Here is a 17,768-nt window from a genome sequence, read left to right on the forward strand (position 1 = left end):
ACCTTAATGTGTGTATAGATCAGGCAATAAACTGTAAAGATGCTTGTTGTGCTTGAGAAAGAATGTCAGTATCTGTGAGGAAGAACAGTACTGAAGCCAAGGGATGTCAGAAAAGTAAACTGCCAAGCATCCTGCCGATTCACTTAGGCTCCTTCCAGAGGAACTCAAAGAGCCAAAAGCATTTTTCTGTGGTAATCCCTATAACTTCTGTGCCTTTTCTTCTTGTGTGTGCCTTTTGGATTTGGACTGCAAATTAATCTAAAAGTTTTCCCTTGGGAGTATCTAGCCAATAGATTAATACATCTATGTGTGGCCATCTTCCCGACTTTACTCTTGTTAGGAACTAACCTCTGGAGTTCTTTTGTTCTTCTTTGACTCTAAGTTCAGCTTTTCCCTTTCTCTTATCCTGGCAGCTGGGTAAGACCATGCCTCACTTAAGCAGAGAAGATAGAAGAATACTTTCAAAAGACTATTTCTTTGTTCACACAGTTCCTCTCATCTAGAAGATTTCTAGCCTTCATTTAGTCTGCCTAGAAACCTCATTAAAAAGTCAGAAGTCCAAGATTATATCTTCAAATAACAATTTCTTTATTTTATCCTAAGTGCAGAATTAGTTGCTTCTTCTTCCATATATTTCTAGCATTATATAACTTGTGTTATTTCATTTGTTGCATTATATTTGTTACTAATTAAGTCAGTGTATGGGTCTCCCACTAAATTTGAGTTATTGAGGACAAGGATAGTAATTTCTTACTTTTCATTGTAATATATACTTTCCAGTCTGTGGCGAGAAATAATGAGAAAATAGATGTAAAATTTAGCTTAGCATCTGCCACATAGTTTGTGTGTCATTAAAGTGAATAATTATTCCACCATTGATTATCCTAATTTAAACACTTTTTATTGATACAACAATTAATTTTAAAAACATTATTCATCATAATAATGCACTTAAAGAAATGTTTACATTGTTATTCAGCCAAGTTAAATGTTCTTTGGTCACCTACTAAAAAAAAAAAATTAACACCTTCTGTCTCTTCCATATAACAGACTGCCAAGCTCTGGATTTTTGTCTCTAATGTGTAAGATGTTGAGGTTAATTATATCTGATATCCTTTTCCCTTGAACAGTCCATGGCAATATTCTGTTGAACACTTTCTTATAACTCACTGTTCTCTCATTGTAGCATGTATAATCATTAAAAAAAAAAGATAATTCAAAATTCTTGTCATACATTTCCACACCCAACGTAGTATCTAGTACAAGAACAGATTCACAGTAGTCTCAGGAAAAAATAATTTATTTTAATTTTGAAAAAGTCACTCCTTTGTTTAACTTAAATTATTATCCTTTTTTACCTCTGTAAACTTTTTTTTAATGCGTTCTAGTTTTTTACTTCCTTTTCTTTCATTTATAGGAGTGACTTGTTGCATACCCACAATATGTTACCTTCTTCTCCTTGATTGAAGTGTTTCCTCTTTTTATTTTCTGTTTTGTTTGTTTGTTTGTTTTCTCTTCTTTACGTGGATTCCAGCAAGTCTTTTTGCCCTGCCAAACATATTTAAGAATCTACATTAGCCTTAGTCAAACCAATAGGAAAATTCCTTTCATTCTATATGATGGCCTAAAGATTTAAAGAAAAACAATAAAGTTGCTCAATCATTCTTTGCTTCATGTAATCCTTTTTGCTTAGTTCTAGTTGATTCACAATGCTATTGTGCTTTCCACAAATTTTTCTTCATTCCTCACCATAATATTTTTCAAGATTTCACTGTAAGAAACCTTCAATGTTATCAATACATTAAGTAATAAATGAAGTTAGATATTGAACACTTTAGTTTTATTAACTAAATTCTTGGTGATATTAATACATCTCTAGATCCTCAGTCCAAAGAGCTGTTCTTTAGGGAGATACCATTATCTTAATGAGATTCTCCCCCCCCCCCCCCCCCCCTTCTGACAGAAGCCATTAGGCAGAGTCAATATTTATGAAGCTTTTATCCTGCCTGGGTATGAATTTTTAGCTCAGCTCTTCATGAGTCCATTTAACTATTATAACAGGATGAACTCAGTTTTTTAGCACCACTGGGAGCTTTGTTAACAGGTATAGGAATAATCAATTTTGTTGGCTGCTGGGATTCATTCAACTCCATACATAGCTTTGGTGTGAGACATCTCCATCAGGCACCCCTTACATCCTTTAAACAAATGATTCCTCTGGGAAGGAAAAATTGGAGATAAGAATTTGTAGAGTTATGTCTAGAAACACATTTCCATTTCCTTTTTCAAAATCTCACAGTTAATTCACAAGTACCTATGTATCCCCAAACATGTGACTATCAGTGAGCTAAGTGATACAAGGGATAACATTCAAGAAGCTGGGCTCCATTATGAAAAGAGCCCATTACTAGGATTTATAATAACTAAATTCAATCTGTGATGCTCTGCTCATGAATGTCATGATGGTTGGTGAGTCCTGACTTCTTTACTGCCTCCTCAGCCAGTGTTCTTGGTGGTATTTCAGGCTAATGGCACAATAAGCAGTTGCCCATGGAATATTACATACATGATTTTGACCTACACCCAAGTCACTTAGGGTTATAGTTTTCTAAGTAGCCAGACATAGAATTGAATGGGGCACACTCATTTGGATCCAACTCGGTAGCAGATCCTTTACTAGAGAAGAATGTATTGTAGAAGAGAAACTTGGATGATGAATTTAAAAGGAAATCTAGTAGAGCTCCCTAAAACATCCATAATGCAATGAAAGACAGGGATTTGAAAACTGTGCTGAATTCCTTGACCTTGATTGGGACAACTCTGAAGTGTGTTCTCCATTGTCACTCCAAGTTCCCCAGTAGTTTAGTTTATGCTCCAGTTTCCCACAGTGGTAACTTGCTTGGTGATAGACTCTATTGGCTAGTTTCCTTTCCCAGGCTCACTTCTATCCTCCCCATCAATGTCTTCTGGTATTTCCTCCCAAATAAACTACTTGTACTTGAATCCTTGTCTCAAGGTGTGCCTCTGCAGAAAGCAAATTAAGACATCTCTAATACCATGTGAATATAATTCTCACATCTTGTTTATAATCTCAAAGCTCCATTGGACAGAAGAAACTCACCAAACATAGGTATGTTTATGTCACTTATACTTTCCCTCAGTTTCCCTATAAGATAAAAAAAGACTGCATTGCTTTAAAAGCTACAAAGCACAAGTTAAGTTCAGTGATATATTGAGTTTTCTCACTGATTTCATCTATAAATTGAGCATAATGATGATTGAACATAGAACATTTTACAATTTGCAAATAATCTATTTGCCATGTATTTTATTAGTTGATATCTATTCTTGTTTTAAACTCCCCCCTCCAAAAAAAAATGGTCAGAAACATACAATAGCAACCAGATTCCATGTTAGTTTCATAACTTGCCTAAAGCATCATAGTGATACTGATAATAGTACAGAAGACCTGTTTGGGGATTCTTTTTTTGTTGTTGTTAAAAAATATATTTTATTGATTTTTTACAGAGAGGAAGGGAGAGGGATAGAGAGTTAGAAACATTGATGAGAGAGCAACATCGATCAGCTGCCTCCTGCACACTCCCTACTGGGGATGTGCCTGCAACCAAGGTACATGGCCCTTGACCAGAATCAAACCTGGGGCCCTTGAGTCCGCAGGCTGACGCTCTATCCACCGAGCCAAACCGGTTAGGGCTGTTTGGGGATTCTTAAGCTGCTTGGGCACTAACTAGTCTCCTCTGCTAAGAAGGGGAAATTTGCAGGCTTGAATTTGCTGTGGATTTCTCATTAATCAATTCCCTGAAAACACTTTGGTTCACCTCTGGCAGACCTTTCTTCCCCAGCACATGAAAGATGGGCCTGACAGGAACGAGAGTGCAACCCACCTAATTAAATGAAAGAGATTCATAGAAACTATGTGAAAAGAGAGAATCAGAATCCTTGGCTCCCCAGTTTAATTAGTTAATGAATGCCTGGACAGGAACTGTGTCACGTTATCGATGCAGACTTCTGTTCCTACCACACTATGTGAATACAGAAACATTGATTCTTGGAACCTAAGCTTACACTGAATCCTTAGCTTGACATGGAAATTTGTTCAACCTATCTCTACAGTCTTCTTGCTGACCATGTACCCACATGCACTCCATATCCTATCTAGTACACTATATCCTTTAGCAAAAAAGAAACCAGAGGCAAAATTACATGCCAATGCTTTATTGAAAGGTATTAAAGCATGGCAGAAGATGCCACCTCAAAATATGCTACTTTGATGTAAGGATTTTTGAGCTAAAGACACTTGAAAAACAGCAGGTGCAATAAAGACTCTCTGACCTCCCCTTTTTCCTCCTTGAAAGCAGGAGATCAAACTCCCAAATGAAAGATGTCCTCCCTATACCAGGAGAAAAAGTAACATTCTTATGACTGAGAGAAATATATAAAAATAAACCTTGTTAAACTAACTTGTATCTTTCTAGCCACTTCTCTATCCAATTAACTACCCTGTCCAAATCCCTCTGCCTTGTCATATTTTCAGAATCTACTACTTTTTGTCCAATTCAGTACTGGGAGTCAATTCTCAATGGGTATCCCACATTTCAGCATATCATGTGAGTAGGAGCACTGACTTCTTTTGTTCTAGACTGATTATCTTTCAAAGGATGTTTATTTAGAAAACAACCTTGGAAGACAGAGAAAACATGTCCCTTCAGAGCAAATGGTAGATTTGTTTACAGTTCAGTTTAAGATAATATCTCCCATCCAGGCAAAGGTCAAGAAGAGGGATCCCTAAGCACCAGGTTCCTCTCCTATAACACACTTCATTAAGTATGAAAGAATCACCTGGCCCTGTATGCATTATCCTGTGTGATTTGGGACTTAGGGAACTGGTAAAAATGTTGATACTCTGTCTACTGCTGTTTTTGTGAGTAATAAAGGACTTTAGTCTTTAACCCAGGAATCTTGTTTTCTGCCAGTGTCCATGAAACTGTTATTACTTTAAAGTTGTAATTTTATTATTTTCTGATTTGTGTTTTGATTAGACGTCAGTCATATGTTATTTTTTGTAATGGTGCCCAAAGCATGATTCCAAAATAATGTCTGTGTTTGCATGATTCTCTTATGAACCATATAGTCAGAGCCCATAAAAATATAAGATATTGAGACTTCATTAAGTTTTCAGAGCACATTTCATAACGTTTTTTATACCTACTTGCTGACAAATGTATATATATGTGTGTGTGTGTATGTATATGAATTTGGTTTCAGGATTACTTTCTTTATAAACTGATAGGGAGATTTTGGGTGGAATTGCTGGTCTATAAATATCTTCAAAAATTGGCAGATACCACTGTTCAGAAAATCCCCAAATTGAACTTTCATTGGCTTAGGTACTTTTTAACAATGTAGCCAATGGTATAGAATCATCTTGGGAGATAAATGAGATAAGCAATAAAAAAAAAAGAAAAGAAACATTTCAAAAAGGCCTGTAGGATCATATCTATTACATGGTAATAATTAGCCAGTAAGAGAAGGGCTGAGAATTGACCTCTGAATTTGGCAGCGTGGAGGTCATTGTTAATGCCAATAAAAACAACCTCTTTGGACTGGGGTGAGGACAAAAAGTATGATTGGAATGGGTTTAGGGGAGTGAGAAGTAGATTTCATATGAATAGGTGAATATGTCTTATGATCTTACAGAGAGCATAAGAAATGAGGGCAAACTTTTAGGAAAACAAAGCAACAACTCTGACATATCTTATGATATCAGTCTGAGTCTTGGCAGGAAATAGAAGCCACACTCCATATGATTTAACTGAAAAGAACACAATGAAGGGACTATTTAGAGGGGTGTGGGTACCGTTAAGGGAAGCTGGGAGAGTCAAAAGTCATTACCATTTTAGGCCTGAAAGGGCACTGGAAGGAAATGATATTAGAGACCCATGAGAGCTGGAACCATGGAAAAGAGACCTCTAGACAGGCATTGTATTTAAAAAAAACACTGTATGGCCAAATTTTTAGCCTAGCATCAGGGGGAGGGGAATGGAATACATAGGTTGACATTTCTCTCCTCCCTTGTTTTGATCTTCTGCCAGTGCTTTGCCTTGGTGGAACTCAACAGGAAGCCACAAAGCAAGGAGGCCCTGGTCATGTGTTCATAAATGTGAGCCTCCCAGGGACAAGCATGACAGAGAAGTGGACAATGGATTTGAGAAGGGAAACAGAAAATACAATACTCTCTATGACCACAAGAAGTTTAAAAAAATAGTCACTAGAAGGCAGGGGACTTAACTATCCCCATAAAAGTACCTTTTAAAAATGTTACCTCTTTCCTATTAACACATTTTACTGGGTGTTCTTTCTGTCTAGTGCAGGGATTGTTAAGCTTTTTCTGAAAAGCGTCCAATAAAACATATTGTAGACTTTGAGACCTAAGTGGCAACATTGAAATTATTATGCTTTATCTATATAATCACTTAAAATATGACCAGTTAAACACATAAAAAGCAGCCATTCAAATCCAATGGGGTGGATTTGATCTGTGGGCCATGGTTTGCTACCCTCTGACTCAGAAAGTCTTCTCCTAAATTTTTGCTAGTTTAAGGTCTGCTTATTTTTTCAATGTCAGGTCCAAATAAAATCTCTCCCAGGTGGCCTCTCATATTGGGACTCTTGAGCTGAGTGACAAAAAAAAAAAAATCATCTTTTACCCTGTTAAGATAGTAAAATTACTAGTTTAAATTGTAGATTCCAGAGTCCAGGAACTGCAGGAACCCCAGCTGCTCCAGGGACCTCCTGGCTAGCTACTGTGGTATCATCAGAACATGTCCTCTTCATCTCTCTCTTATCTTCGTTTCTGTCTTCATTTTAGCTTCACTTTCTATTAGGGAGGGCAAACCTTCCCCACAGATGCTTATCTGTCCCAGTTCATGTAACAACCGTAGGGAGGTATTCTGCTTGACCTGTCTTGGTCACCCACACCCATCCTTAGTTGAAAGTGCGTGGGTGGGAGAGGAAGGAAGAGTGGTGGAGGCTAGAGGTTCTATGATTACACAAGCTTGGGAGAGGAGCCACCACTGAGGCGGTTTCCTATTGAGAGGGCGCATTCTGTTGCCAGGAGACGGCAGACAGAAGATGTTGCCTATTTCCGGGAGACAAAAGTCACAATGGTAGTCCAATGTGTGACATGCCACGGGAGAGATTTCCGACACATGGGTTTATCAGCCCCAGTGCCTAACTTCACATTTGGTAGACATTCCTGCGTTTTTTGATGAATGAATGACTCAGTTCCCCCAGCTGGTGTGAATTGGCCCAGATTTTTATCAGCTGCTCCTCTAGTTGTATTAGAGATTTTTTTTTTTTTTTATTTTAAATGCACATGCATTATCTTTCCTCTAATCCCAGGAGGCAAAGAGTGCGGAGAGAGGCACCCAGGAAGCATCTGTGGAAATCTCAGCCCCAGAATGCTGACTACACCGCTGACAGTGACGGTTCTATTCTGATGACCCGTGTGGCCCTCTGCTGAGGCCTCCAGGACACGGAGCCCCCCTCCAAAGACGCGACCCTCGGTTGGGAGCGAGGCGGGTCCGGGGGCGCAGGGGGGGGGGGGGGGGGCGGCCTCAGGCGCGTCACACCGCACAAAGGAGACAGCAGGGAGGCGGCCGCGGGAGCCGATCTCCGCTCGCCAGCCACTTGCAATTGCGGTTTCAGACCTGCAGCTCCCCTCCCCTCGCCTCCCCACCCAGGCCCGCCCGCCCGCCTTTCTGTCTCCTCTCTCCCGCCGTACTGGACGGCCCGAGTCCATTTCCGGGAGCCGGGCATTTAGTACAAATCCGGGCCGGGGGCGTGGGAGCAGGTGGTTGCGGCGGGGCAGCTGGGCCGCCTGCCGGGTGCGTCGCGGGGGGTGGCCCGTCTCTCTCCGCCTTTGTCGCCAGCTCCCGCCCGGCCCTCGCCCTCCTCCCGGCCGCGCGCGCTGCCGGCCGGACTTTGCGCCGCGTCCGGGCGCTGCTTGTGCGCGCGGGGCCGCGCTCGGGTCGTCGGCGGCGGGGAAGCGGGTGGCCAGGGGCGGCCGAGACCCCGGCCCGACATGGCTGAAGTCAGCATCGACCAGTCCAAGCTGCCGGGAGTCAAGGAAGGTAGGGGCCGGGGCGTGAAGCGAGCGCGGGGCCCCTCTCCTCCCGCCGCCCGGGTTCCCTGCGGGCAGGGGCGTCGTCCTTTGGGCCCCCGCGGCCCTCGCCTGGCGCCCACCTGGTGCCGGCCTGCCCTGGCCGGGAAGGGAATTGAATTTTAGGCTCTGCCCTGGGACCTTGGGCAAGATGACTTAGGTTCCAAGCCTCACTCTTTTCCTGTGTAAGAAGGTGGGGGTGGCGGGGTGGGTAGCACCACCCTCATCAAGTGGTTGTGCAGATATCTGCTCGTGGGTCGCCAGGAGCTGGGTCTATCCGACTTGCTTGAGTTCTTTTAAAAAATCCAGGCCCAGCCTAGTGGGCTTGAAGGCTAGGACTTGGGAAAGGGTTGACATTCAGTTGTTAGTGGAGCCTTTGTTTTGAAACTTGATCTTTTTCCCTCCTTCTCTTGACTTTTCCTAGCCCAGCGTCTGGCTGACGTTCCCACCTTCCCCGAGGTTTAAAAGTTGAGGCTTGGCACTGCCCACCGTGGCATGGCATAGGGGAAGCTGCTATAAGCATTTTCTTGCAAAAAGCACTGAGCGAGGGGAAACGGGGTACCTACTACTGGTGACCTTGGTTTTTTAATGGCTCACTATACTGAGGTCCAGGAAAATAAAGCTTGATTAGGACCGGTCTGGCCTGGCTACCAGCAGAGTAGCCCTTTGACTTTCCTTGATTCCATCCCCTGCCCCAACACCTAGCATTTTTTAAAATTGAGATCTTGGGTGCTGGGTCACCTTAACCTTTAGTGGGTTTTGGCTGTTCTTTGGCCCTAGGAAGCATCGAAGTTCCAGAGTGCTATCTGGGTTGGCAAAGGTGGCCTTTGTTGTGGCTGTCATTTATTTCGAGGGAGCACTGTGGCCTGAGGTGTCTTGGGAACTTGGAATTGAAAAGAAGAACCTTTGCTTTCCCTGAAACTGCGTGTTTCTTTGCCAACTTGACTTGACTCACATGGTCTTGTGGGTGCTCAGGTCAGACTCCAAAATCCCAAGAACGCTTGACTGTTTTGTTTCCCAGAGATCCGAACACGAGGAGACCCAGTGGCTGGTTTTATGTGGAATTTTTAATGGGGCTGGGCCTGGGCCTGTCTTCTTGTTCCTGAAGGATATTAGAGCTTAGGCCTGAAATCTTAACAGCAGTATTTTTCAACCTTTCCTTCCCAGGCTGGCTTTGGTGAAGATTATGGCATTCACATGGAAATGCAGTTTTCACTGCATTGACAAGCCTGAGTGATTAGGAAAGGCAAATCTACACTTTGAAGGTCTTTGAGATTTTCTGTTAGTCTTCAGCCTTTTGGGTCTGAGTTGTGTGTGTGTATGTGTCCTATGTCGTTGCTGTGAGGAAAATGACCCTTGTTTATTGTGCAGTGCTTCCTTGAGGAGGGCGGGTGATGAGTAGAATGACAGTTGGAGTCCCAACACAACCTTAACATGTGAAGTATTATATAGTGCCACACACTACATATCAGTGACCTGGAAGGAACTTGAAACTCGCTTTATAAGTATGCATTTATATCACTCTTTGGTCTTCTGGTTTCTAACCAAGACATGAATTATTTATTCTACTATATTCATTCTCAAGGGGTTCAACAAACACTTCCATCTAAAATTGCAAGGTTTTTCTATTGCTAAACCCTGGAATTTAACACATGTGAATTGACTTTCAAGACACATAATATGGTGCTTGTCAACCCAGTTTGCGGAACATGGTAAAGTGGTTAGGAAATTTAGTGTGGCTTTTTATTAAGCTAAAATTAAATATTGGTTGATTTTGAAGGTGGTCAGAAATTGTTGAGAAGATCACTGTCTTTGTAAGCATCTGACTTTTCTGGTTCAAAGATCATCAAAGGAAATTATGTATTATATACTAGCAATGTCCTAATGGTGATGTAGTTTTTGATCTGGGAAGTATTCAAGTCTAATAAAATGTATCTTTCTCTAATATAACTCTTAATTATGGCCCAGTTACTCCCTAACAATATATTTGAACCCTAATTAAAGAGAACGAAGCTTGTGCTTTATGATTGGGTAAAACATACACAAACATTGAGACTGTTCTTAATATTGAAACTCCGACTTAGTTTGAAAAGGAAGTTTAGTTTGCTGGCACAGATTTTTAAACCCCCTTTTTAAAACCCTATCTCCTCCATTTTTCTTTTTCCAATCTAAACCTTTAGTAGGTTTATGTACAATTACAATTTGGGATCATGGGGTTGCTTACAATAGAGATTGAGAATAATAAAGCAGTGGGTGTCTGTCTGCCCTTTTCCCACGGCATTAATTCTTTAGGAGGGGAAGGGGAGCCCTGTGACCTTTGTTGTGAACATCTCAACAGAGGTCATGGGTAGCAACTGACATCAGGGGAAGGGAATATTTGAAAATTTTCTTTTCTAGGTTAAAGTCCAGAGCTTGTTTACTTGGTTTTAAGGCAATCAAAGATATTCATCATTTGGACACCTTAAAAAAAATATTAGGGCAATGTTATTATCTTGGGAAGTCTCTTAAAATAGGAGACAAAGGGACACAGTTGAGTTCATATGTAAGTGAAAAGGATTAAGTCTAAGTGTCAGCACACATCATTATTCCTGGTTTAAAAGCATTTTGGAACGTCTGCATACTTTCTATTGTAGAAATACTGTTGCCAGTGTTTAGGAATAATGCTTTATTTCTTCTGAAATATTTGAGGTTCTATGCCACAAGATTTGAAACCCAGCTATATATTTTTTTTTATCAGTAGATATATAACTCAAATGCATCATGCAATGTGTGAATGTTAGACAAATGTATAGTCAGTTTCCAACAATATTATGGAAGTTTCTTAGTTTAGATAAGAGCTGGGAACATATTTTTCTAAAAATGAGCACTTTTCATCAGTTAACAAACTTAGATTTGTGGTCAATTTTAGCTTCCTTGCTGAATTGTTGTTTTGAAACAACAATCTAGAAACCCCACTTTCCTTTTTTGCTCTCTCTACCTAATTTGAATTGTTTCCTTGTAATCTTGTCTTTCCCCCATTTTTTGGTTTAAGAGCATTTGCATGTTCATCAAAGCCATTTTTAGAACCATTAACTCCTTTGCTTTTTTTCCTACTTTTAGCCATGTAGCACTTATAATTCTAACCCTCCCATCCTCTCCCAGTGCCAATCTTCATTTTTCTTTCCTTACAGCAGTAGGAATTTTATTATGTACTATAGGCCTGGTGAACGAACTTTGTGCACGGTTGGGGGGTGGTGTCCCTCAGCCCAGCCTGCACCCTCTCCAATCTGGGACCCCTCGAGGGATGTCCGATTGCCTGTTTAGGCCCGATCCTGGTAGGATACACCCCAGGATTGGGCCTAAACAGGCAGTCGGACATCCCTCTCACAATTCAGGACTGCTGGCTCCCAACTGCTCGCCTGCCTGCCTTCCTGGTTGCCCCTAACCGCTTCTGCCTGCCAGCCTGATCACCCCTAACCACTCTCCTGCCAGCTTGATTGATGCCTAACTGCTCCCCTGCCAGCCTGTTTGCCTCTAACTGCCCTCCCCTGAAGGCCTGGTCACCCCTAACTGCCCTCTCCTGCAGACCTGGTCCCCCCCCAACTGCTCTCCCTTGCAGGCCTGGTCCCTCCCAAATGCCGTCCCATGCTGGCCTGATCGCCCATAACTGCCCTCCCTTGCAGGCCTGATCCCTCCCAACTGCCCTCCCCTACTGGCCATCTTGTGGTGGCCATCTTTGACCACATGGGGGCAGCCATCTTGTGTGTTGGAGTGATGGTCAATTTCCATATTACTTTTTTATTAGATAGGATAGAGGCCTGGTGCACGGGTGGGGTGGTTTGCCCTGAAGGGTGTCCCGGATTAGGGTGTGGGTTCCTTTGGGGCTTGGGGCGGCCTGGGCAAGGGGCCTGTGGTAGTTTGTAGGCCGGTCACACCCCCTGGCAACCCAAGCGGAGGCCCTGGTATCTGGGATTTATTTATCTTCTATAATTGAAACTTTGTAGCCTTGAGCAGAGCCAAGCCTCCTGCTTGCTTCGTGGCCGCAGCCATTTTTGTTGGGATTTATTTATCTTCTATAATTGAAACTTTGTAGCCTTGAGTGGAGGCTTGGGCCTGCCAGGGTGTGCGGAAAGCTTGGCTTCCTCCATTGCTGGGGAAACCCAAGCCTCTGGCTTGCTCCGTGGCTGCAGCCATCTTGGTTGGGTTAATTTGCATATCCACTCCTGATTGGCTGGTGGGCGTGGCTTGTAGGTGTAGCAGAGTGATGGTTAATTTGCATATTACTCTTTTATTAAATAGGATTTAGTACTCTTACTGTTCTTCAGATGGAAGATTTCACCATTTCCTAAGTTAACTGTATATGTATACATAATCACATAGAATCTGAAATCCATGCACCTAGCAGTGACTTATTTCTTAAAGGTAGCCAGCTACCTTTACTGAGAGCAAATCCTTTTTTCTTTAGTGAAAGATAAAGGTTAATATCTTTTCAGAAATACACCTAGGAAACACTGATTCATTTTAGGTCCGGGACACTCCAGTTGCATAATGGTGCAAATTGAATTAACGGCATAAATCTAGAACTTTAAGGGGAAAGTTACAAAATCATGTCTGGTGCAATAAGTTAACCAAGTAGTCCCAGAGAATCTAAAGCTTATCACATGCACACTAGGCATCGAATGTGATGGTAGTCTGTGAGATGTACATTATCTGGCTCCAGGGCAAACTCCCTTTCTCTTTTCTTCAGAATTCTATAACAGATTTTATTCCCTCCCTTCCCCATTTGATTTTTAGAGAGGCAGGAAGGGAGGGAGGGAGGGAGTGAAGAAGAGAGAGGGCAAAGAAACATCTATGTGAGAGAGACACATCAGTTGGTTGCCCCTTGCAGGTGCCTGCCTGATTGGGGCCTGGAGAGAACCTGAAACTCAGGTATGGGCCCTTGACTTGGAATCGAACCCAGGACTCTTCATTGCTCAGGCCGATGCCAGGGCTGGTTGTTGTTTTCTTAATAAGAACATGGCTGGATCTCCTTGAGTTGGAAGTTTGTGTCTTAGCTTTTTATTACCATCTGGCTCTAGGTATCTTTTTAGCTAGCAAATATTCATCAAATATTTGAATGTATAAGTGAATGAATACATTAATAGATGCTCTCAGTTAGTCCAGGAATTTTATCTTTGGCAAAATTATTTCATATTCCTACTCAGAGTATAAGCTCTTGAAGGGCAGAGATAATGCCTTTTAATCATGGTTATCGCATATCACACTTATAAAAACTTTTAATTTTTTAATAATGTTTATTTTCTCATAGGTACATATTATAAATAGAATTTATCCAACATAGATAGGTATAACAGAAAGTCAAAAAAAAAAAAAAAAGTAATTCCATGCTCTTCCTTCTGGCCTTGGAAGTAATCATTATTAAGGACAAAATTTTAGTAAAAACATTTTTAAAATGCTGTTTGTTGTGGTTTTGATTTTTATTTGAATTTTAGGTTTACTTTATTTCATTAAGGGTAAAGCAACATTACACAATTTGGCAACTAGAAAGAATCTTAGATATATATATAAACAGTTTATGTGTCGAATGCCATCTATTGAGAGAGGGTACTTTCACAGTAAAAAAATGCCCCGTGGTGCATGGACATGATCTTCACTGTGGTGGAGAGGCAGTCATATAGAGTTCAAGGCGATATAAAGAACCCAGTAAATGAGTCCGTGAATCCAAAATGCCTCTCACATGAGGGGAAAAGAAATTGTTCATCTTATTGCTATATGTAGGTATGCATTACTTTATTACATGAATCAGCGATTTAAAAAAAAAATTTTATCCTCAAGGATATTTTTCCATTGGTTTTTAGAAAGAGTGGGAGAGGGAAAGACAGAGAGAAATATCTGATGTGAGAGAAACGCATCGATTGGTTGCCTCCTGGATGAGCCCTGACCATGGCCCAGGCCAGGGAGGAGCCTGCAACTGAGGTACATGCCTTGACCGGAATTGAACCCAGAACCTTTTGGTCTTCAGGCTCTATCCACTGAACCAAAGCAGCTAGGGCAGAATCAGTGATTAAAAAAAAAAAAAAAATGATATAGCTGTTATTTGCAAAATAAAAATTCTTTAAATAAGCATTTCTGAAACCTTTAAACATTTTGTTTTTGTTTGTTTTTAAATGTATGTGTGTGTGTGTGTATGTGTGTGTGTGTGTGTACTTTTTTTTTTTTTATTTCAGAGAGGAAGGGAGAGGGAGAGAGAGATAGGAACATCAGTGATGAGAGAGAATCATTGATTGGCTGCCTTCTCCATGCCCCACACTGGGGATCGAGCTTGCAACCTGGGCATGTGCCCTGACTGGGAATCAAACTGTGCTCTCCTGGTTCATAGGTGCACGCTCAACCACTGGGCAACACTGGCCAGGCTGTTTATTTAACTAACAGGTATTTAAAGGACATTTTCTCAGTTGTGGGAAACTGTAAAGTTAATTGATATTTTTAGAAAGGATCTCAGAGTAGAAAGCATTAAAATCCACTGATCTAGGCCAACCTCCTTCTTTTCCAGATGAAAATCTGAGGCCAGGTTGGAGAAGTGAGTTGTACCAAACCACAAAGGCTAATGAGCTAGGAATTGGGACATTGGGGCCTAGACTTAGAAAAGTTTAAAACTGAATATTCACAACAACAGTTCATTCTTTCCACCTCTTTCCTTTTCCACCTTCTCTGTCCTTTCTCACTTTCACCCTCCTTTCTCACATTCTCCCTGTCTCTCCCTATCCACCTGCTTTTTCTCTTTCTTTTAGATTGGTCTGTAGATACAGATGAACCATTCCAGACGTGTTTCTTATGTTTGAAACAACAGAGTGAAAATAACGAATTTCTGAAATTATTTTAGGGATAATGTTTGATATGAAGGTTAATGAGTTAAGATAGGTTTTATATTTTTAATTAAAAACATTCTTTATGTTTTATTTTGATTCAGCAAATTAATTACTGGGGGGGGGGGACGACTACAGGGATTTACACTCCAGCCTCAGTGTTTTTTCTACAAAATGCATTTCTTCTTTGGCACACTCAGCTTGAAGGGACTAGTGTTTAAGGATTATGACACTTTGAGATGAAATATATTAGGGGAGTCAAGTCAAAGAGTCATAGGCTGTGGTTTTTCCTCACTTCTTACTTCAATAAAATCATAGGAGTTTTTATTGAGATAAATGAATTTTGCCTCAGTAACAAAAAGCAGTGTGATACTCTATTGTTCATGAAGAAAACAGAGATATCACAAAACTTAAGTAAACTCTGCCTGATATTCTACTTCTCTTAAGTACAGGAGCGTATTTTAAAATGAACTACCCTTCCCTATACAGGGTAAGCAAACCTTATAACACACATATTTGCAATTTCAGAAGTAGCCAATGAAAGGGCTTTGGGATTAATGTTTTTAACTGATAACCCATTTAGAGATGCCCTGTGCTTCAAACTGTAAAATTAGGATATCCTAGATCTTGGGTAAGACCTATAAAGGATAATTGGTTTTTATATTCAGAAGGACCTTGGGGATTGTTTAGACCATTTATTCCCAGATGTTTGAATTTAAAAACCATTATAAAGAGGTTTCTTGATATTACTTTTAAAAAGACATCACACACACACACACACACACACACACACACACGAACTATTATTGCCTTAATTTTATTTAAAAAACACACATTAAAATTTGCAATAACATGGATGGACTTCGAGGGCATTATGGTAAGTGAACTAAGTCAGACAGAGAAAGACAAAGTATGATCTTTATTATACTTTGAATCTAATATATACACACATACATATATACATATATACATAACCATACTCATTGATACAGAGAACAGATTGGTTGTTGCCAGAGATGTGAAAAATGGGTGAACTGTTCGTTTTTTAGTTTAAATAAATTGGAAAAATCCACAAACTTAAGTTTTAAAGAATTTATTTCTGTTATTACAAAATAATACATATATTATAGAAAATTAAGAATAGTACAAGGAAGAACTTTAAAATAATGCATAATGCACTATGGGGTGGAGCTGGTGGTCAGAGGGGACGTCCGAATGAGCCATGCGTCCCAGTGTGCACACCTTTGTATAGCCTCTCTCCTTGAACGTGGGCTGGCTCTGAAACTTGTTTTTGACCAGTAGGACGAAGCAGAAGTGATGCAGCATGACTTCCGAGGCTCAGTCACCAGGAGCCTGTGGTTTCAGCCTGGGTCTCCAGAACACATGTTCTTGGCTCGAGCCCCCGTGGAATCCAGCTGCCACGCGAGGGGAAGCCAGAACCCCGGGGAGAGCCCACGTGAACGTGCCGTGGGTGACAGCCCCGCTGAGCTCTTTGCCAACAGCCAGTGCCAACTGCTAGCAATATGTGTAATGTGAGCCTCTAGGTGACTGTGGCCTCAGCTGCCATGTTCCAGTGCCCACATGTGAGACCCCGTGTGAGGACCGCCCAGCTAAGCCTAGTTGACCCACAGAACCATGAGGGTTCATCATAAACTAAGTTTTTTTTTTTTGTTTTGTTTTGTTTTTTTTTTTTTTGGGGGGAGTGTTGTTATGCAGCAACAGCTAACTGGCAAGGATTTGGGCTAATTTCAAAGTAAACTCATTTTAAGGGAGCATTTTGAGGCAAGAGAACTTGATGGACATTACTGCTCAGTCACACTTATTAGCTGTGTGACTTTAGGCAAGTTATTAACTACTGTGAACCTTAATTTTCTATATTTGTTAAATGGAAATTGGGAGATTTATAAGTATTCCAGTGTCTGGCACATTGTAGGTACTAAGTAAATGTTAGTTTCCATTAAAAAACACACATATACACACATTATGGTATGTAGGTATGCATATTACAGTTAGTTGGTAACTGTATACTCATAAAAACAGTGAAAACTTTCTTATAAACTAGAACCACTGTATAACCAGTATTATTTATAAATCAATGCTTTTTTTTTTAGTCAAATTCATTGAGGTATAATTTGCATACAATAAAAATTCATCCTTCTTAGTATATAGTTTTGGGGGTTGACAAATGAATAGTCTTGTAACCACCACAACAATCAATATATAGAACAGTTACATAACCCCAAAACTTTTTTCCCCCCACCTCCGCCAGCCACTAATTTGTTTTCTGCTCTATAGTTTTGCCTGTGCAAAAATATCATATAAATGGGATCATACAAAAGTAGCTTTTTGAGTTTGGCTCCTTTCACTTAGTGTGATATATCTGATACTATGTTGTATTAGTAATTTTGTTCCTTTTTATTGCTGAATGTATGACTGCACCACAGTTTGCCAATTTGCTTATCCATTCAGTGGTTGTTTGCACATTTTGGTGGTTATAAGGTTGATGTAAACATTTGCATACCGTTTTGTGTTTGTTTCGTGAACATAATTTTCATTTCTCTTGGGTAAGTACCTAGGGTGGGATTCATGGATATAGGGGTGAGTGTACATTTAGCTCAAATTTCAGAGGGAAGGCTGGGATGGGACATGGGGGAGTGGAAGGTAGCGGGTAGGAAGGGAGATTAACCAGGTAATTTATGAACATAGACAATAGTGTGGTGAAGGCCTGGGGGGGAGGGAGC

At 40.8% G+C, this 17,768-nt stretch overlaps 1 protein-coding gene across 2 annotated transcripts in view; it reads left to right on the forward strand.

The window, feature by feature from the left end:
• The first annotated feature begins 7,768 nt into the window (after nucleotides 1-7,768).
• CCDC50 (coiled-coil domain containing 50) overlaps nucleotides 7,769-17,768 on the forward strand; it is a 73,405-nt gene continuing 63,405 nt past the window's right edge. The window contains exon 1 of one of the 2 annotated variants that reach the window (XM_028160702.2): nucleotides 7,769-8,153. In XM_028160702.2, the coding sequence (XP_028016503.2) occupies nucleotides 8,105-8,153 (49 nt within the window). In that variant the 5' untranslated portion in view covers nucleotides 7,769-8,104. The remainder of the gene's footprint in view (nucleotides 8,154-17,768) is intronic. The other variant, XM_028160705.2, reaches the window with a different exon arrangement.

This window comes from Eptesicus fuscus, chromosome 3 (genome assembly GCF_027574615.1).
Source record: "Eptesicus fuscus isolate TK198812 chromosome 3, DD_ASM_mEF_20220401, whole genome shotgun sequence".
NCBI lineage: Eukaryota > Metazoa > Chordata > Mammalia > Chiroptera > Vespertilionidae > Eptesicus > Eptesicus fuscus.